Source organism: Sceloporus undulatus, chromosome 4 (genome assembly GCF_019175285.1).
Source record: "Sceloporus undulatus isolate JIND9_A2432 ecotype Alabama chromosome 4, SceUnd_v1.1, whole genome shotgun sequence".
NCBI lineage: Eukaryota > Metazoa > Chordata > Lepidosauria > Squamata > Phrynosomatidae > Sceloporus > Sceloporus undulatus.
In genome coordinates, this window is record NC_056525.1 from 90,441,328 (window position 1) to 90,463,936 (window position 22,609).

Below are 22,609 nucleotides of genomic sequence, written 5' to 3' on the forward strand. Positions count from 1 at the left end.
TGGATCACAATCATTGGCTAAATCTACCGTATATATTCGACTATAAGTCGACCTCATGTATAAGTTGAGTTTGGCCCCTTTCTCCTTTAGTCTGCTGGGTGCAGCCATCTGAAGGCTGCGCCCAGCGGACCAAACCAGGAAGGAGCTCCGAAACAGAGCTCCTTCTGGGGTTGCGGAAAGGGCGCCCTAGGCGCCCTGCCACGACCCCAATACGTCACAACCGCGTCGCCTCGTTTGGAGGTGGCGAGGTCGTAACGCATCGATGGCGGAGGCTGTGTGGAACGGCCGCCACCATTTTGTGCGTGCACAGCGCGCACTAGGGTTAGGGCAGTGCGGAAGCACCGCCCCGTCTTAACCCTAGTACGCGCTCTGCGCGTACTTTTTAGCCTGTCTGTAACGGGCCACTGTTTCCTAGAAAGGGACTTCTCATCAAAAGCCAAATGTGGAAAGAAAATTTATTCATTTATTTATATCCCGCTCTTTCCCCAGAACTGGGATTCAGAGCAGCTTCACAACATTAAAAAACAGTACAATTAAACACAGAAAAATATATTAAAAAGGAACTAAATGGTTACAATATTAAAACGGATAGTTAAAACTTTCTCTCTCTCTCTCTCTCTGTCTCTCTGTGTGTGTGTGTGTGTGTGTGTGTTTGTGTATACACACACACACACACACACACTGTATCAAACCTTATAACAATTCTTTAAAAGCCTGTGTGAACAGGTAGGTCTTAACCTGCTGGTAGAAGACCATCAAGGAGGGAGCCATTCTGATCTCCCTGGGCAGGGAGTTCCAGAGTCTAGGGGCAGCCACTGAGAAGGCCCTCTCTCACGTCCCCACCAACTGTGTTTGTGATGGTGTTGGGATGGAGAGAAGGGCCTTTCCAGAGGATCTCAGAGTTGGGCCGGTACATACAAGGAGATACAAATAGTGTGGACCTGAGTCATGTAGGGCTTTATAGGTAATAACCAGCGCCTTGAATTGTGCCTGGAAACAAACTGGCAGCCAATGAAGCTGTTTCAGCAGAGGCGTTGTGTGGTCTCTGTAATCTGCCCCTGTTAGCAGCCTGGCAGCAGCTCTTTCAACCAGCTGAATATTCTGAACACTCTTCAAAGGCAGCCCCATGTAGAACCTGTTATAATAGTCCAAATGGGATGTAACCAAAGTATGTACCACCATGGCCAGATCTGGCATCTCAAGGAACAGGTGCAGCTGGTGCACAAGTTTCAAATGTGCTGTTTTCTTTTTTAAAAATGTTTTTTTATAATAACAGACATTAAATATATATATATTTTAAAACTGTAAATTGCTTTTTTTTAAAAAAAAATGTCAGGTGCTTTGAATATTTCCTAGAAAGGTGAGGAAACAGTGTTGCAGCTGCTTATAATGGTAATGATGATGTAGTCATTTAAGAGATTATTTCTGTTTGAAGTAAGCCAAATTGCTGTTTACAACTATTAGCTAGGAATGGTGGCAAAGTAAAGATTTAATTTCATAAACTTCTAATTGGAATATTACCCTCAAAAGTTAGTTGAATCGCAAGTAATTTTTTCTTCCTCTGTGGGGTGTACAGGTATGTGTATGATTATTTTGAGCTAATGGTTGAACAATTTTTAAAAAAGAAATGTAGGTGTGCCATAATAGTAGAAACTGCGAAAAGAAACATAAATGCACTCTAGTATGGGTGATAAGACAACACAACCAGCATAAAAAGATTAATGCTTTTCTTGTTTAATCAGTTGTAGAGGGAATGGAGAGAGGATAGTAATGGCACATGGCACTCCTCTAGTGGTTTGTATCAGATCCATGATTGTTGTTGTTGTTATTATTATTATTACATTCAACAACAGTGACTGGTATGCTAAAGATATCTTGTTGATTGTGATGTTTTACAGTAAAACCAGAACCTCCATTACATCTGCAAATAGAAATGACAGACAAAGGGCAGTTAAAGATCTCTTGGTCTAGCCCAGCATCAAAAGCATATCCACTTCAGTATGAAGTGAAATGTTTTGCAAATTCATCTAAAAGTGTCTGGCAGGTAGGCATATTTTATACTGAATTTTTCTTCTTTAAAAAATAAAAAAATCTAAGCCTAAGACACATTTTAAATTCTTGTTCGGTATGTACTTTTATAAGATGTAGTAATTGTGAACATTTAACTTGGAAGAAGCTCTGAAAAAAACAAGTCATACAGTAGAAATAGGGCCACTCAACTTACCGGGCCGGTCTGGTTGGCTCTCAGCCTGGCTGGCTCCTGGCATGCTTTGTGCCAAGGCCAGCCAGGTTCCTATTTTTTTTTGGGGGGGGGGAGGAAGAGCAAGCACTTCCACTCCTTGGTGCTGGAGACTACGGCCTGTTACAGACAGGCCAAAATAAAGCTGCTTCGAGTCACTTTGGAGGTATGGTATTTCAATGATGCATGCATCCTAAGAGACCAAACGCCACACCAAAGCCACGCTCTGGTCCTAAGGACTGGAGTGCAGCTTTGGTGTGGCTTTTGGACTCTTAGGACTCATGCATCATTGAAATACCATACCTCCAAAGTGACTCGAAGCAGCTTTATTTTGGCCTGTCTGTAACAGGCCTACAATTCCCCGCAGGCAGTGGGAGCAGAAGTCTCATGGGACTGGATGCACCGTGCCGTGTGGTGTAGCAGATTGGTTCAGGGGCTAGGGGAGTTGGTACCTTCTCTCCTCCTAGCCCCTGATTGGTGGAATGGCCGATTTAAGGGCCTCGTGGTGCACTGATCGGTACCATTTCAGCCTGCAGACAAATGAAACCTCTAGTATGACCACTTTCCATTGGCCATATTTGTAAAACAACTCACACCAAATAAATGTTTAACATTCATGCTAAGCAGGATTGACTTCAGCCCAGAGTTAAGAAGAACAGTGCACGTGCAGAAGTAACTTCTCTGTGCTCCCCCAAGCATGGCTGCATTTTAACATACCTTGTCACTGTTCCAGAAAACAATTTTGTGGGCTCTGAAGAAATTAAATGTGAATGAAAGGCTGGAAAAGATCTTTGTGAACATCCTCAGTTCAGGCCTTTGAATGTGATGTTAAAGTAGCTTTGGTCTGGCATGTAAAACATTGTAAGCATGAAGGGAATGAGGGGGTGCATGCTTCAGTCCCTCCCTTACCTTAGCAGCCCTTCCCCCTAAACTTTCATCCTCACAGGAAGGTCTGTGGAAGAAACATAACCACATTCAACTGAGCGTGAGTGATTTGGCACAGGCAGGAACCCGTTATTGCCAATGTTCCTAGCTATGCAGAGCTTTGTTACCATGTTCACTTGAATGCAATTTCTTCTTCATTGGAAACTTTCACCGTCAATACGGGGAAGTTTCAAATGGAGGAAAGAGGGCAAGAGTGTGTCCACCTCTGCTCCCCTTCTACTCATTTCTTTGAATGCCCATTCTTTTCACTTTCATTAGGTTCCATGTATGACTTGACTTCTTTCAGTAACACAAAAGAGATATTAATTTGTTGTTGTTGTTGTTGTTAAAAATAATTTATTAGGTCATTCAGATTACTATGGAAACTTCATTGATCATGAATAATGCACTACTTGATTCTTCTTACAAAGTCCAAGTACGGTGCAAAAGACTTTATGGATCAGGACTTTGGAGTGATTGGAGCACACCTTATAACATGAATTTGCAAGGTAGAGCCTTAAAGATAATTTGATAAACAACTAGTTCTGTTAAACCACTTATATTTATATTTTTAAAAATACACTATTGTTTATAAAGTGTGTGTGTGTGTGTGTGTGTAAGTTATTCCTTCTCCTCATTTGAACTACACTCCATTAGACTCTTTTTTCCTCTGCAACTTCGGGTTGCCATCATCTATCGTCCTCCTGGTTCAGCGTCTCAGTTTTTCACAGATTTTGAATCTTGGTTGACATTTTTTCTTTCAGATACTGTCCCCTCCCTGATCTTAGGTGACTTTAACATCCACCTCGACGATCCCCAGAATTCCTCAACCTCTCGCTTCAGCTCTCTCTTAGCTTCCTTCGGTCTCCAACCCCATTCCAACTCTCCAACCCATTCCCATGGTCACTGTCTCGACTTAGTTCTCCCCTCCAAGTGTGTCGTGTCTGACTACTTGGCTTCTGATTTCCCACTATCTGACCATCACCTACTTTCCTTTACTCTTACCTACATCCCTCCTCCCCGTCATACCGTCCTCCGCCAGTTCCGCGATCTTCATTCTCTTAACCTTAACCATCTCACTCAATCCTTGGATTCATCTTTCGCTTCTCTAAATCTTGGGGACTCTGCTGACTCAGCTATGTCTTTATTAAATTCTACTCTCTCCTCAACTCTTGACAGCTTTGCCCCAGTTTCTACGCGCGTGTCCTCCTCTTCCTCTACGACTAGGCCTCAGCCCTGGATCACTCCCACTGTTAGATTTCTCCGGTCCTGCTCCCGAGCAGCCGAACGTCTCTGGAGAAAGTCCAGGGAGTGGGCCGACTTTATCCATTTTAAGTTCGTTCTTTTATCCTTTTCACGCGCCCTGTCGATGGCAAAACAAGACTACTTCAAATCATTGATCTGCGCCAACGAGAGGCGCCCGCAGCGCCTGTTCTGTTTCAACACACTGTTAAAACCCTTTCCTCCCTCCGTCTCTCCATTATTTTCTCCCTCCGACTTCCGCCAATTACTTTATTACAAAGATCACTACCATTCGTTCTGAGTTAACTCCTCATGATTTGGTTCCCACCATTAATCTCCTCACCCCTCCTACTAATAAACTCTCTGTGTTTCCTCCTGTTTCTTTGGAAGAACTCTCTTCGCTGTTGAACTCATCAAAACCCACCACCTGCTCTCTTGACCCACTTCCTTCTCGTCTTCTAATCTCTATAGCCCCCTCTTTGTTACCCTCTCTCCTCTATATCTTTAATCTCTCTCTCTCTTTGGGTTCCTTCCCCTCAGTCTTCAAACATGCCTTAGTTTCCCCTATCCTGAAAAAACCCTCTCTCGACCCCTCTTCCGTGGCTAGCTATCGTCCAATCTCCCTTCTTCCTTTTCTCTCCAAGGTGTTGGAACGAGTTGTCTATTCACGCTGTCTTGAGTTTCTTGAAACCAACTCCATTCTGGATCCCTTCCAGTCTGGTTTTCGCCCACGGCACTCCACAGAGACGGTCCTTACTAAGATCTCAAATGATCTTTTGCGGGCCAAGGCGAATGGCCTTTATTCTATCCTTGTCCTACTCGATCTGTCTGCAGCCTTCGACACCGTGGACCACTGTCTCCTGATAGATGTACTCTCTGACCTTGGTTTCTCGGGCCTCGTTCTCAATTGGTTCACATCTTACTTGTCAGATCAATCTTTTTCAGTGGTCTCGGGTGGTCAGACCTCGTCTTCTGTCCCCTTGTCTGTTGGAGTTCCTCAGGGCTCTATTTTGGGTCCCCTTCTGTTCTCTTTATACACACTCTCCCTTGGCAAACTTATCAGTTCTTTTGGTTTCTCCTACCATCTGTACGCCGATGATACCCAGCTGTACCTTTCCACCCCTAATCTTTCACCAGAGCTAGAGTGTCATCGTGTTTAACAGCTGTCTCCCACTGGATGCACCATCGGCGTCTGAAGCTCAATATGTCCAAGACCGAGCTTCTTGTTTTCCCTCCTAAGCCCACCCTTCACTACTCCTTTTCTATTTCTGTCAATAACATCTCTATCCAGCCGGTCCAGGAAGCCCGCAGTCTCGGTTTCATCTTTGACTCCTCTTTGTCATTTATCCCACAGATCCAGACTACGGCCAAAGTCTGTAGATTTTTTCTCTATAATATTGCCAAAATCCGTCCATATCTCTCAGCTTCTACCGCAAAAACACTGGTCCATGCCCTAGTGGTCTCACAACTAGACTACTGTAACCTCCTCCTGGCAGGGCTTCCTCTCTCTCACCTCCACCCATTAATTTCTGTTCAGCATTCAGCTGCACGCATTATTTCACTCGCTCGCCGTTATGATCATGTCTCCCCTCTGCTGTCGTCCCTTCACTGGCTCCCTCTTTCTTTCCGCATCAGGTACAAACTTTTGTTACTCACCTTTAAAGCCCTGCATGGGCTGGCCCCTCTTTATTTAACTGATCTTCTCTCTCCCTACATCCCTACTCGCACTCTCCGCTCTGGTAGCCAAAATCTCCTCTCTCAACCCAGGATCTTCTCTGCCCCATCCCGGATTCGTCCCTTCTCTCTAGCTGCCCCTCATTCCTGGAACCTTCTTCCTCTGCATGCACGACTCATCACTTCCCTAACCAGCTTTAAAGCTGAGCTGAAAACCATATTATTTAGGGAAGCTTTTTCAGGGAATTTGTGATTGTTTTCTGGCTGTCTGACAATATTTGATGTGATGTGATTTGTTTGATATTTGATGTTTTTAATCTGTTTTTTCCTTTCTATACGGTAATTTTATTCCTCTTTTAATTGTTATTATCTTAGAATGTACACCTTGGGCAGGCTTTTATTTACTCCTAATTTTACCGACTTTGTACAGCGCTGTGTATAATTACAGTGCTATAGAAATAAAGTTTAATAATAATAATAATAATGTAAGATCTAATGCTTTAAAAGATTGATTATTTATTTATTGAATTTATACCCCACCTTTTTTCCAGGATAGGATCCAAGGTGGTTTACAGAAATTTAAAGCAAGATTAAATTAAAACCTTATTTTATAAAATGTAAAAATAATTAATATTATTTAAAAACTATGGTTAAAACAGTTAGAATACATTTAAAACACAATTACCAATATAAGATTTAAAAAATTTAAATTATAAAAAAAATAAAAGATAAAAACTACATTTCAAATATTTTTTACATGGTACTGTAATAGATAACAGTTATCTATATTCACTTTAGAGGAATACCATATAATTGTTATACTATTCACTTTAGAGAAAATAGTAATTTTATAGCAGTTTTCTTCTAATAATATTATAAAATATGATTAAATGTTTTAATATTGGTATTTGAATTTATATGGGGAAAAGGTTGTGAGTTCATTCCAGAACAAAATAATGATACTGAAGCTTACCGCACTAGGCTTGTGGGCCGTTCTCAGAATGGCCCGGCAGGAAACGGAACGAGTGGGGGACGGATTTTACCTCACACTCTAGTCTCTCACTCATTCTGTTCCCCCTCTCTTCTGTTCCCATTCCGTTCCAGAGGGAATGCTTTTTGAGAACTGTTCTGAACAGTTCTCAAACATTGCCCCCTCTGGAATGGATTGAGAACGGAAGAGAGGGGGAACGGAACGAATGAGGGACTGGTGTGTGCAGTAAAATCTGTCCCCCACTCGTTCCGCACTCGTTCCTGCTCCTTCTCTTCCGTTCTGAGAACGGACCCAGGAGGACCTGTGCGGTAAGCCCTAATAGTCCAACAGGGGGGAATCTGGTGAAGGGGACATGTTTGGGGGGCCTCCATGATTGTGCTTTGCCAGTGGGCACACTGATGCACAGAGACACTGTACAGATGGTGCATCACATGTGAAACTGTGTGGCTGGTCATACCAGCAGTTGTCCAGTGGAATGGCATCTGGGCAGGAAGGGAGGTAATAGGAGGCTGCATGCAGTGTGTTTGTGTGTTGGTGTGCATGCATGGTGGGGAGGTCGCAAAAAGAAAAGAAAACCAGTCATAGGTGTTCAGTCACCCAAGTCAGTTGTATTCAGAATACTGTACTCAGGCACAGAATTATTTAGTAAATGAGATTACATGGGAAGTTCTTATTCAAGTATATTGGCTTGGTTCACATGGTTAGGAAGCCTATAATGAGGAGAGATCTTTTACTTAGAAAAGATCTATTGAAGAATGAAACTGCTTTTATACTTCCATGGCAATGGAGACAATCCTTTGTATGGCTGAGAGAGAAAGCAAAAATTTCTCTGTAAATTTCTCTCACTCCCAATTGGTCTAGAAGAAAATAATAAGGGAAGTAATAGTGCTACTTTAGTCAGGCCTCACCTGGAATACTGTGTTTAGTTCTGGGCACCAAAAAGGATGGTGAGAAGCTGGAGCATGTCCAAAGGAGGGCAACTAAATTGGTAAAAGGTCTGGGAACCATGTCCTGTGAGGAGTGGCTTAGGGAGATGGGTATGTTTAGCCTGGAGAAGAGAAGGTTAAGAGGTGATATTATAGCCCTGTTTAACTATTTGAAGGGATGTCATATTGAGGATGGAGCAAGCTTGTTTTCTGCTGCTCCAGAGAACAGGACCTGGAACAATGGATGCAAGCTACAGGAAAAGAGATTCCACCTCAACATTAGGAGGAACTTCCTGACAGTAAGATCTGTTCAACAGTAGAACACACTCCCTCAGAGTGTAGTGGAGTCCTCTTCTTTGGAGGTTTTTAAACAAAGGCTGGATGGCCCTCTGTCAAGGGTGCTTTGACTGTGTATTCCTGCATGGCAGGGGTTGGACCTAATGGCCCTTGAAGTCACTTCCAACTCTATGATTCCATGATTCTATATATGGCTTTTCAGTGGTGACAAGCACCCACTGTTTGGTTAGAGTTGTGTTCACCTGTAACGATAGTAATGCCACTGATAGATGCAATACTTGCCACACACACACACACACACACACACACACACACACACATATATATAGTTTTTATTAACATTTTTATTTTAGTTATATTTTTGAACTGCACAATAATTCCATAATGGTTTGTGTGCAAAAAATAGAATTCGAACATTTTAAAAAGTTAATGAATACATCAATAGCTTTGCAGCTAATTATAGAGCTCAGAATATTCTTTTATTTTAGAACAAAACTTCACTTGATAAAATTTTATTTGGTAAAATGGGAAATGGATGAGAGACTACCCATTCTGTTGCATATAGCAGAAATGTCAAAGTACGCTGTAGAGAAGGATTTTTTATTACTGTGTCATTTTGCATTTATCTATATTTAATAATTTTTCCAGTTAATTTAGCTGTACTTAAAATCATTATTGTTTGAATGGGGTCTGACAGCAGACAGTATGCTGAACTGGGTTGTGGTTGAAACAGTGTTCCAGAGGCCCTTCTGTTCTTTCTGTCATGGTCTTCTGCATTGGAACATGATTTATTTCCCTAGAGTGATTTGTTTCCCTAGAGTGAGAATTCTGTACCATCACTGTTAATCCATGGATTTAGGCACTCTGTGGCAAACATGTCCTTGCTGCTGCAGCACTATTACTGAGAACCTCTTCTTGCAGGATATTTCCTAAATTGAAGTTGTATGTATTCTAGATGCGGTTTCTCATGTGTGATGATTGCTTATAGGCTGTTTCATTATGGTGGAAAGCTGTTCCTATTTGTGACTTACATATACCTACTTTGACATTTGGACATGCAGTAAAGATTCAGGGAGAAGATTAAGTTCCCACCTTATAAGCGTTCCCAAGTGCTAAATTCTCAATGTGCTTTAATTCTTTGATGTGAAGAGAAACCACTTAACTTTTCTGAGATTGTATGTCCAACCTTTCACTGAAAGGGACAGCAGTGTGTGTGTGTGTGTGTGTGTGTGTGTGTAAGCATACAATTTTCCTCTTTCCCCTTCTGCAAGTAGCTTTGATTGCAGAGAGGTTGACGTTATACCTTTTTGCTACTGTCCTCACAAACCAGATACCAGATTCAGGTCTCTGTGACTCACCCATATGGTCTGCTCTGTACTCTCTTTCATAGTACTTTCTCTGAGATTAATTTTCCATGATATCCTCTCAACTTTTTCTCATTGTCCTTTGTGGAACATGAAAGCTTCTGTCCTTCAGGCAGTACTTTTCAAAATACTCCATCAGTTTGGGAGTAAGTCTTGTTCTCCAACAGCCACTTCCACTTTGTTACTTGTTTGGGTGAAGCCCTTATTATAAGTATAAATGCTCCCAGAATTTTGCCAGGAAGATATTTAGAAATCACAGCACATTTCAAGCTCTTCACCTTAAAAGAACTTTGGCCTTTGCTAAAAGCAATTAAAGGGAGCAGGTGTTCTGTTCTAGGATTTCTCTGTCTATGAACTTACTTTACCTGATCTCAAAGGATCCTGAGCCTATACTGTCCATACATTCTTTGTTTAGAATTTCTCCTCACTCTATCAACCTTATTACTGTCTACTTTGGTAAAAGTCTCTGGAACCCAATTTGTACTCCTGATGCTAGGTCATCCCATCTTATTTTTCTGAAAGAGATATCAACTGGACTGTGGTAAGGAAAATGAGATGGAAAGAAAGAAAGGACAAGCAAGAAAAATAAAAATAAATCAAATCTCTGTTTTCCCCTTCTCACATGAATTCTGTGGATCTTGGAACTGCTTTGAATGACTGGACAGATATGTAAGCACCAGTCCTGATGTCTGATCTGGCCATGGATCAACAGTGGATCTGGCCATACTTTACTTGATACCCATATTCCTCCACTACTTTCCCTAATTCAGTCCTCTGTTCTAGTGCTAGAGAGGGTAGTTTGAAGTGAGAAATCAACAATATCTTGATCTGAAAGACCAATTACTTCTTTAGGATGATTACCTCAAATGTGTCATCTCCTATGTGTTCAGAAGAATAAATCATAAACATTGCTCTTGAATGAGTTTGCTTGGTTAATTCCATAATACATGGGATTGTCCTTGGATAAATTCCCTGCATGGCATGCACTATTACCACCATCACCAGTGTAAACAGGCTTATTACCATAATTGAAAGTGGGATTCCTTCTAGCCTTCCAGCTATTCTTTTCCATGCAACAGACCTTGATCTGTTGCATGATCATATGAACAGCTTATCATCTAGTGGAATTTCTGATGGCTTTTCACACTGTTGAACCTGAAACAATACAAACCTTCTCCACTGTGCAAGTGTATTTTTTGCCACTCAGAAAGCACCATCCACTGAGTATGTTTCACTTTCTGAAATATCACCCAGTGATACTGTTACCAACTAGGCTGCTGCTGATACATGCACAACCAACTTACAGAAATGGGAGACATACAATAGCACAAATAGCAGTTGATGCTATTGGTCAGTCTTTGACACAACTCATAAATCTAAATCTTTTATCCAGTCTGGCATCACATCACAAGTCAGATCCAATAGTGCTGATGGAGACTATGTCTATGTGTTCTCTACCTTTGCACTTCAAGATTTCACATACTCCCCCGATGTGTTAACAAGACATCAGAACCAGAAACAACTATCTCCTACAGAGAAAGTTGTTTTTGTGTGCCTTCAGGTCACTTCGACTAAGGCGGAACTATCATGAGTTTTCTTGGCAAAATTTGTTCAGAGGAGGTTTGCCATTCCCTTCCCCTGAGGCTGAGAGCATGTGACTTGCCCATGGTCATCCCGTGGATTTCATGACTGAGCTGGGAATCGAACCCTGGTTTCCAGAGTAGTAGTCCAACACTCAAATCACTGTGCCATGCTGGTTGTCACTGAGGATGTACAAAATACCAATATATCTGTGTGCCTGTTTTGTTAGAAGTGAATGTTAAAGTTCTTCCATTGTCTATTAAAGGTTCAGTTTTTAAGAGGAGTTTTCATGCTGTGCATTGTGTCATGCTTGCATTGTCACTTCATATGGCCTATCAAGCTTGCCAACTGTCATCATATCATATCAAGAAGGACACTAATATCTCTATCAGAGCCAAGATATGGATAGTGACTTCTTCTTGAAGCAGCCTTTGGCTAATTCCATCAAGGGAAGAATAAAGACAAAACTTTTACTGTTTTGGCTGACAAAGAAGGTTTGGAACTTGATACTATAAGATGGGAAATCTACTTTGTTGTAGTTCTCTCCTTCAGGATTGCTAACCACCAGGCTGCCTCTGTGCCTATCAGAAACACTTTGAATGAAGGTTGCATCATTTTTAGGCAGGCTCCTTGAAGGCCACCACAGAACCACATTCATGTTTCATTTGTTGCTTAGCAACAAACTTAATCATGGCCATCATCTGGTAGATTTCAAGGATAAGACTATTGCTGATGCCATCACTTTGCATCACAGTGTATGGCTTCTTTATTCTGCTTTAGGTTCTGAAGCCACAATGAAGGCCAATGATGAGCTTTATGGTGAACCTTTATGTTTCTGTATGGTGACTCATGCCTTGATAACTGTATCTAAAATGCAGGCTGGGTATTTTTACAGGGAGAATATAGCTCATGGGGGACAGCCTTTTCAGCGGCTGCTCCCATCTGTGGAATTCCCTTCCATGGAGCCGAGGCTGGCCCCCTTTCTGCTCTCCTTTCATTGGCAGACAAGTATGTTTTCATCCAAACTGTCTTTTAATGATTAATTGGTTGCAGTGATCCCTTTATTGTTGTTTTTAATTATTTTGTTCTTTTAATAATTTACTGTTATTTTAATGTGATGGTTCTTTCATTGTGTTTTAACTCCTTTGTTATCAGTTTTGTTTTGTTTTTGTTTTTGTTTTGTTTTGTTTTTTTTTGCTTATCTTGTGTTTAGTCTTTGTAAACTGCTTTGGGTAGGAGAAAGGTAGCATATAAATAACATAATGTAACATAACATAACATGACAAGACTGATAAGAAGTAGGACCACAATCAGAAGATGGCATGAAAGATGGGTATTATGGCTTTAACAGATCTTCTTCTTTGCATCAACAACCTTCTTAACACACTGCTTTGAGAGAACACTTCTAAGGAAGGCAGTAGACACTGGGTATTACCTTTCTCTCAAAGGCCATGTTACAGCTTCATGTCTTGCTGTACATTGTTCTTCCTGTTTATGTGTTTAATTCATATTCATGATTGGAAATGCTCTGTTTAGGCATGTGGAACAGTGTCTTAATTTTCAAGTAGTGGCTAGCTGAGTAGATTACAGTATTTATCTGCCTGTCAGGTGGCCAACCCCATTGAATTTCCATAGGCAATCCAGTACATCCAGCTTCTGCTGCCTTCCTCTCCAGGACATCAGCATAGAGGCCAAACATTAATGTTTATCTTCCATGTTTTGATATTAGAACAAAGAAGGAGAACAGTTTTGGGAGATCAGTGTTGTCTATAGTGATAAAGTAGGACTTTTCCTGTCCTCAAGTGAATACTGCTTTTTAAGATACTCATGTATGTATCACAAAGAAGAAGAAGAAATTGCTTAACTGTAACTGTTAACTGTAACTGGGTTTATCTGTGCCCTCACACAACATGCACTCATGAACTGGCAAGACAATCTCTGCATATTCCCTGCCTAAGAAAACCCTATGAAGATATGTGGTCACCATAAATTTACCCTAAAATCTGGGGTCGACTTATATACGGGTCAATACAGTCAGCATGGGTTGAGATCAATAGAAGGGCAGTTAACAACAACAACAAATTGTAATATTGCTCATAGCGGTCCTTTAAAAAGCAGCCCCATTGCCCCACTCTCTGTGACTTGGTAGTGATTTCTGAAAGAGCTGCGAGGCACAAGTGTGTGGGTGTGTGTTGATTCCTTTCTCAATCCAATTTCCAAACCTTTCCTCTTCCTCCTCCTCGCATTTCCCCATTTCCCCTCCACTTGCAGCCTGATCTTCAAACCTTTGCTTCTCCTTGTCCCCCATTCAAGCCTATGCATTTCTTCTGAAAACCAAGCTTCTCTTTTCCCCCTCCACTTCCAAGTTGATCTTGAAACTTTCTGTCTCCTAAATTCTACCCTCAACTTATCCACAGGTCATATCAAAATCCATTATTTTGATTCTAAAACCTTCCCTCACCTTATACATGAGGTTGACTTGTACATGAGTATATACAGTACATATTAATTTTCTTTCTAATATATAAGAATAAATATTAATATTCAGCAAACAAACTTGCTTTAGTAGTCACGTATCATCTTCTAATCAGCATGACGAGAACCTTAGGAAGGTTAATTTCTTCTCTCAGGGGCATATTTTCTCAATGACTAATGTTAATCTTAAACCAATAGAAGAACAGAAAACCATTAGTGAAGATAGTGGCAACAAACAGGCTGTTCTGCATTCACCTCATGATATTAAAACCAGGAGTACAAAATGATAGAATTGAAGTTATATTTTTATGCATTCAATTATGACTATGTTGAGACCTGATTTAACTGGGAAGTCTGTACTTAGGGTAAATTGGTTGAGCTACATATTGCTTTATAAGAGAGCTTGCTTTGTGGGAACTCCCTCCAAAGTGCCCTGGAAGTCTGCTTCTCTTATTAAAGATTTACCAAGCACTAGTTGGCAGATTAGGTCTCTGCAGTAAAACCCTTCATTGTAGTATGTTGTCAATTAGTGAACAAACAAGAGTACTCACTGGGTAGACTTTCTCTGAATGAACACTTAGGATAATTGTGATGTTTGTGCTATATCATTGCAATCATTTCATTACTTTCTAAATGTCACTTGCACATGTATAGACTTCCCATCATAGAATCATGGACTCATGGAATTGGAAGAGACCTCAAGGGCCATTAAGTCTAAATCCCTGCCATGCAGGAATACATAGTGAAAGTACCCTTGACAGATGGCCATCCAGCCTCTGTTTAAAAACCTGCAAAGAAGAAGACTCTACCACACTCCAAGGAAGCATATTCCACTGTCAAATAGCTCTTACTGTCAAGAGGTTCTTCCTAATGTTGAGGTGGAGTCTCTTTTTCATGTAGTTGGAACCCATTGCTCTGGTTCCTATTCTTTGGAGCTGCAGAAAACGACTTGCTCCACCTTCAGTGTGGTACCTTTTCAAATATTTAAACAGGACTATTATATCACCTCTTAACTTCTTCTCGAGGTATATGTGCATTTCATTTTTTCCCCTGCATAAGTGTAGAACCTTACCTTTCTCCCTATTGAAATTCATTTTGTTAGTTTTGACCCAGCTTTCTAATCTCTTTATTAGTGCAAAAATGTAATTTTGAATTTTGATCCTGTCCTCTGGAGTATTAGCTACCCCTCCTGATTTAATGCTATATATCTGTATTGGGCATGCTTATATTGAAAACACAGTTCTGCTTTGGTATATGCCCCTGTGCATGCTCCATTCAAGCCTATGGGGTTTGGATATGCGCGAGCCTCCATTTGTGTGTGTGTGTGTGTGTGTGTGTGTGTGTGTGTGTCTGGAATGGATCCCCCATGAAAACGGAGGGCCAACTGTCATCTGAAAGTTCTTTTGCACAACAGAGAACTACATTTATTTATTTAATTTCTATCCCATCTTTCTCCCCGCAGGGATCCAAGGCAGCTCACAATAACACTTCAAAGAACATAGTAACATAAAACAATTAAAACATTAGCTAAAAGCGATAAAAATACAACTATTAAAACCACAATACCCATCCCATATAAAACCCATCCCATGTCTAGACATTAAAAGCCTACGTGAACCTGCCAACAAAAGGCAAGCAAGGAGGGGGCCAGCCTTGTTTTTCATGGAAAGGTATTCCAGAGGGCAGGAGCAGCCCCTGAGAAGGCTGTCTCTAGTATCCTCACCAGGCAAGCCTGTGATGGTGAAGGGACCAAGAGAAAGCCTTCCCTGGAAGATCTTAGGTCTCTAGCAGGTTTGTATGTATTTAGTTTTATCCTAAATGAGAAACAGTTTATGATAGGAATACAGTACGTCAGTATCACTAGAAGTACTGGTGCTCATCATAAAACACACAGATTGGCAGAATAATAATCCATAATGTAGTACCCAATTTTATGACCACCATGACTACAACCCTGTGTGTTAACTTTGAGTAACCTTCAGTGAACCCAGTGGTATTTCCTGTTTGACTGTATAGGTTCATCTTGTAAAACATATTGAATTTTATCAAAAGATTTTCATCCAACTTCAGCATTTAACTTTTAATCAGAAATATTGACAATGTTGTCAAGAAATGTTACAATTTAAATTACTACAGAAATTGGAATAACATCAAAAAAAATGAAAGAGGTCTTTGGTCTCTGCTTCATTATGTTCCCCATTCTCTGATTTCCTGTGTGCTAATTTGTATTGTTCACTTGTGAGACCATAGAGGGTCTGTTAATTACCCTGGAGCTCTAGTCCATGACAGACTCCTGCTATGTAAAAAGTCTCATGGCTGTATTCCTCCTCTTTGTTTCTTTTGCACTGCACAGTGCTGGTTAGTAGTTAAACTTCCTGAGATTCCAGTTATGATGTAACATATGAAAGCAGATAAATTGGTGAACCTCTCCTCGAAAAATGTAGTTCTGTATTCTTTGCCCTGGAATTTGCCAATATTTATAATTCAAAGCAAAATAGCTGGGGGACAGGATTTGCTTTGTGGCCCAGAAACTTAATGCTGAATTATTTCTGAATGGCGTACTGACTTTGATGAAGAGTAGAGAAACTAGCTGTGTCATGACAAAGGAAGACAATGATTATCTTTATGGCTAGTGTATTTATTTATTTATTTAAATTAAATCCCATATTTCTCCCAATCCAAGGCCCAAAGTAGGTTACATTATAAGTTTAAACAAAATGTAGCTCTAATGTATAGACTATTTTTTTAAAAAAAGCATTACACAAACAATCCAATTAAAACATTACCGCATATACTTGTATATAAGTTGACCTTATGTATAAGCTGAGGACATGTTTTGGAGCCAAAATTACAGATTTTGATATGACCTGTGGATAAACTGAGAGTAAAGTTTAGGGACATGTAAAAAGTTGTAAAAGATAAAGCAAAGGAAAATGATGCCAAAGAACTTATAATTTCTGGGAGAAATAAATATTTATTCCTAAAGGATGGATGGATGAAGAGGGAGCTACGGGGCAAACAGACGGGCAGGAAAAAGCAATTTGAAGCTGTCTTTTCCGAAGCCGCATTGAAACCCCACCAAATGCACTGCCCACTCCCAAGGCAGTTGGAGTCTGCATGTCATGACCACACAGTGCAACTTCAAGCCTTGCCACCGGGTACTTTTTTTTTTTACTGTTCCCTTCCTCCACCATCCCTGTGCACCTTCACAGATGCGAACCACTGGCGACTGCCATCCCATTCCATGGATCAATTAGGGTTAGGTTTTGGGAAGAATGCCCCTTTAGAGCCACCCTGGCATTGGTGCATTTACATGGGAAGAAGTGGGAAAATCTAACTCCTTTTTAGTCCAGCTTTTATCCCCATGCTGTGGCTTGGGTGTGCTTTCCAGCTGGCTTCAAGGCGTGCGTCATCTAAATGCCCCACCTCAAAGCTGGCCAGAAACCTGCTTATGTGACTGTTACACCCCTATTGTAAACTGTGGCTGTGTGATGTATGGAGGAGGCAACCAGGCATGGGTGGGGCTAAGAAAATACACACATTCTCTGAAGTTGCCAGCAACAGATGCTGGCGAAACATCAGGTATAAACTCTTTGAGAACATGGCCACATAGCCTGAAAAACCCACAAAAAACTATAAAAATACACACATGTCAAAAGGAAAGGAAAGCAAGTGGCAACTACATTAGCAGTGTTTATAGCCTTTAACTTCAATGTGATAACTTTGCCTGGTTTTAACCCAGAAAAGCTGACAAATATGTACAAATGTCTTATTCAAATCTTTCAAAGCCTGATTCCTCATCACTGGAATAACATTGCTGGAATCTCCTTCTCTGAGTAGAGTAGAGAAAGGTGAAAGCTTAGTTCACCCCAGAAGAACCTAAATGAAGCACTGCTCTGCCACCACCACTTTTCTGCCCCAGCATCCAAAAAGGCCAGAAGGGGTACCACAGCAGAGAGTCAAGGGGATTGGTGATTCTTTTCAGTTCTCCCAGGATAAACTAAATTCATACCTTTCATCACTCTACTCAGAGTGGTTCCTTTTTTGATACAGTACTGTACTATATTATATTATATTTATATTGACCCATGGATAAATCGTCTTAAGTTTTTTGGGTTCATTTTTTGACTTAAATTTCTCAACTTATGTACACAAGGTAGTTTTAAAATAGTTATTATTGCCAGAATAGTTTATACAAAAAAAATAAAATAAAAAATAAAAAAATAAAAAAATGGAGAGAGTCACACAGTATAAATATAAGTTTACATGCAGTAGAAGAATATTATATTACTTTGCTTATTACATAGTAAAAGGACTATGAATATTAGAAAATTACCAAAATGTTAGAGAATAGGAAGTCATTTAGTGTTACTGTATGTGTTATTTGTTATTTTATGTTGTTGTACTCAATGTTTGTGAAAGGTAGTGTGATTGTTTTATGAAGTTTAAATATGTAAGAATAGTCAAAACATGTTTAATACATAGTAAGAGAGCACGTTTTTCTTTATCACCATTTTCTGCAAGGTTATGTGTTGAAAGTGTATAGTATTACGTATTTCAAATTGTGATTTTTTTCCAAGTTTATAATTGTTCTTTCTATTGTGATTTTGTTTTTTTTAAATAGATGTCATGTATTTCCCTCAAAAGATGCTAGCAAGTGTTGGGACAAATGTTTCTTTTTACTGTGTTTATAAAACCAAAGATAGAATAATTTCATCCAGCAAGATAGTTTGGTGGCTGAATTTAGCAAAAGAAATCCCTAGAAGTCAATATACACTTGTGAATGACTATATTGGCAAAGTTACACTGATCAACTTAAGCTCAATGAAGCCTGGAGGAAAATTTCTCTTCAATGCCTTATATTGTTGTAATGAAAACAAGGAGTGTAATCACCGTTATGCTGAATTGTATATAATAGGTAAGAAATATCATTTTTAAATAAAACCACAGTAAATATTGGAAACTTTTCCCTCTGTTTTTATATTAATTGATGATATCTTTTAAACAGATGTTAATATCAGCATAACATGTGAAACATATGGTAATTTAGAAAAAATGACTTGTACATGGTCCACCAACAGAGACCCACTGCTTTCAGAGAGCACCTTGTTGTTAAGGTATTACAGGTAAGATATTCATTTTAATGTATTACAATTTGAAAATCTATTATTTTTCAAAATGACGCTGGTTAAAATAATGAAGGAACTATTAAATTGAATATAATAATAAAATAATAATAATAAAATTTTATTTATATTTTCCCGCCTCTCCCTACGGATTGAGGCGGGATTACAGCCAGTATCAAGTCAATGATACATCATAATTACAATCATTTAAAATCAGCTCATAAAATAACATATACCTAAAAACACAACCATTTATAAATACAATTTAAAAACGTCCTGAGGTAGATATATATTTGGGGTGATTTCTCTTATATAAAACCCCAGTTTTTTGAATTGAATGTCAAATGTAAATAATCATTCTTATTTAGACTCATACTGGGCAAGGAAGCTTACTTTTGAGTGGGTTTTGTAGCTGTGATTGTCTTTGTCTCAAAAGTTTCACCTCTAGTTATTGCTTAATGGCATTACACAGGCTGAAGACCTAGCTGATAACAGATCATAGTCTTTAGATTCATTACATGTTTCGGTCGTGAAACTGCTCTAGCAAGTGACGAGGGCGTCACAGAGGGCCCATATGTATCGGGCCTTATTCTCCAAAGCCCAGCTTTCAGCCACAGCTATTTTCTTCCACCATTGTCGTTACATTTTTGATGGAAAATGGGAGGCATGGGCACAGAGGAGTGTCTTTACTTGTTGTCAGTACCTCTGTGCCCCCTTTACGTGCTCTTCACTGTCAAGACAATAGTCATTTTGAGAAAGGATAGCTGTGGCTGAGAGTTGAAAAGTGTGGGGAGACAGATACCTGTGTCCCATTTTACAGAGCTTTATGGTCCCTCTTCCTGCTTCATGATCTGTTTAGGATTAGAGAAGGACAATCATGTATCCAACCTGGCAACCTTAGTCTTATGACACAGATGGCTAGCTTTTAAAGAGACTGCAGAAACATGAATTCTTTTTGATAGTCTTTGTCACACATATCACACATATTAGTGATGTTCCTGCACAGAGCCCTGTTTGGGAATCTTCCAAAATTACGATTGTTGCCCAATCCAAGAAATAACGAGAGCAGATACCGAAAATGGATTTGAAAAGGGGCCACTTTAAAGTTACCTATTATTGTCTTAGAAGACCTGCAATGAAAGGTGGAGTAGCCTAGTGTGGGAGCAGCTGGTCTCTTTCTCAGAGCTCCTTTGCAACTTCCCCAGGCCGAACATTTGAGCCCCAAGGATAACCAAAAAACTGAGTTACTCCTCGGCTGGTGCTCATCAAGAACACCTACCAAAAAGTCTGTCCCACAAGCCCTAAGGCTTAAAGAGAGGATTTATCTTTTAGGCTGCCTCCCCAGTCCCAGGACCTAAAGAGGCAGTTCCAGAGACCTTCCTTTCACCAAACTGGTGACCTAGGTGCTAACCGAACTCAAAATCTCCCCAGTGCCATTAGCCAGTGGTAGCCTATTTAAACACCACCCTAGCCAGTTGTCCATGTTTGACTGGAACAGTATGTGGTAGGCGAAAAACCCATGGAAAAGCAGACAGCCAGAGGCCACTTCCAGCCCAATCACCCCAGGGGCACAGCAAGTGCACACCGTGGCTCAAAGGGCATCTCCCGCTATGACCCCAAATAGGAATGAAAAAGATCCATTCCTTTTGGGGTCAGATTTGGTGATCCTGGGGTATGCGTTGTGTAAACACCAAACCCCCAGAGCAGCCAGAAGCTGCCCCTGTCTACCTGTCTGTTTCAGGCCTTTGCTGGTCAAGAGTTTGGCTAGTATCCTATTAATAATAATAATAATAATAATAATAATAATAATAATAATAATAATTTGTATCCCGCCTCTCCCTGTATTGGATCGAGGCGGGTAACAACAAACAAAGGAACAATAAAAATACTACACAGCAAGCCACAAGTAAAAACATAGCAAAACATATCAAATTATAATTCCCTATTTAGAGTTATGATCTTGTAACTTCTGAAGATTCATGTTTGTGATGAATAACAACAGAATGCTGAAAATTCATGTGTATGATGAATAACAATTTTCAGTCTGGTAGTGTGCCAGTTGAAGGGCTTCAGAGGCACTTCAGATCACGACATTGGAAAATTATGTCTGTGATGCTCGGTTGTGGGGTGCATTGAGATTAGTAGTTGCTGTAGGACCTCAGTGGGTCTCTTCAGCTGCTTTTTCTCGACATACTCCATGATTAGGGGAGCATTGCAGATGTCATTGCCCCATTCCTGGAAACCCTTCAGTTGAGAAACTGAAGGTACAGGGCTCCTTTCCATGGCTTCCTATTGTGTGACAAGCAACACTTGCTGAAATTCCCTCTTCTACACAGCTATTAAAGGGATAAGGGCACATCAACAAATTATACTGAATAATAATTCCAGTCAATATAAACAATATTCCTATTGTTATTGAAAACATGTTGGTTTCTGAAATTGTTTTTAAATAGCTGATTATGAAACAAGATCACATGTATGTTCATTTCAGCTGAGTAGGAAGAAATTCTTAAACTAATTTCAATGAACTGAATGCTAACAATTGTGGAGCATGATGGCCAGGCTTTTGTGCCCTATATTCTTTTAAATATAAAAGAGCTAAGTTGTTAGTCATAAAACATAAACATAAGGCATAAGAGAGTGTTAGTCATATATTGTTAATCTCTAGAAGCATATAATCTCATTGTTTTACTGTCTTTTTAAGGAGTGATGTCTATTGTTCAGAGTCTCCTACCATGCCTTCCTATTCAGAGGTAAAAGAATGCCAGCCCCAGAGGAACAATTCTTATGAGTGCATCTTTCAGCCCTTTTACCTTCTGTCTGGCTATACAATGTGGATAGAGATTAAGCATTCTTTAGGGACAGTTACATCACAACCCGTGTGTATCCTTCCTAAAGAAGTAGGTAAGTGAAAATCTGTGTCTTTGCTTGATTTCTGTTGTACAGTACATCAGTCTTGAGTATAAAAAAAAATCTTTAAGAGCTGAAATATATTTTTAACTATTTATTTATTTTAAAGAACATTTTTCTTTTGAAAAATCCCAAAGCATTTCACAATAAAAACAAGCTACTGTAGAACTAATTGCTAGAAGTAATTTTAAAAATGTGTCAACAACAAAAAGTATATTAAAATATAGGTTACTTACAATGTTAACAACAAAATAGTAAAGAAAATGACTAGGCAAAGACATAGAAGAAAAATTATGACTCTTCCTAATCACAATGGGGAAAACACAGTGAAGAAGGTCTCTCTCTACACTGCAGCCAAATGAATCTCACTAGGTTGTGGAAGAGTAAGCAGAGTCTCCCAAAGAGTGAATGTTTCATGGCTAGTGCTTTTGAACCTATTGCTTTGGTAAAGTTATACCATGTTACATTCTTTAAAGGATTTGTGCATTCTAACCCATTTGTTGTGGCATGTGCTAAATAAGAATAGTTTTAAAGATTTATTTTTAGGTTCATAGTTTACCAAATGGTATGGCTTATAAAGGCAAATAAAATTTACTGTGGCTTAATCCACACTACGAAAATAAAGCAGTTTGACGCCATTTTAACTATCATGGCTGCATACTGTGGAATCCTGGGATTTGTAGTTTGTTATGGCACCAGAGCTTTCTGACAGAAAAGGCTAAATATCTCACAAAAGTATGCATCCCAGGTTTCTATAGCATTGAGCCATGGCTGTTAAAATGGTTTAAAACTGTGTTATTTCTACAGTGTGGATTAAGCCTCAGTCATAATTATACTGTATATATATAATACATAAGACC

General features: G+C 39.8%; 1 protein-coding gene across 1 annotated transcript in view; it reads left to right on the forward strand.

Annotated features, from left to right (window-relative positions):
* LEPR (leptin receptor) overlaps positions 1-22,609 on the forward strand; it is a 69,254-nt gene that overhangs the window by 32,788 nt on the left and 13,857 nt on the right. The window contains exons 7-11 of the mRNA XM_042461176.1: positions 1,899-2,044; positions 3,528-3,672; positions 18,338-18,631; positions 18,722-18,839; positions 21,544-21,743. Coding sequence (XP_042317110.1) covers positions 1,899-2,044; positions 3,528-3,672; positions 18,338-18,631; positions 18,722-18,839; positions 21,544-21,743 — 903 coding nt within the window. The remainder of the gene's footprint in view (positions 1-1,898; positions 2,045-3,527; positions 3,673-18,337; positions 18,632-18,721; positions 18,840-21,543; positions 21,744-22,609) is intronic.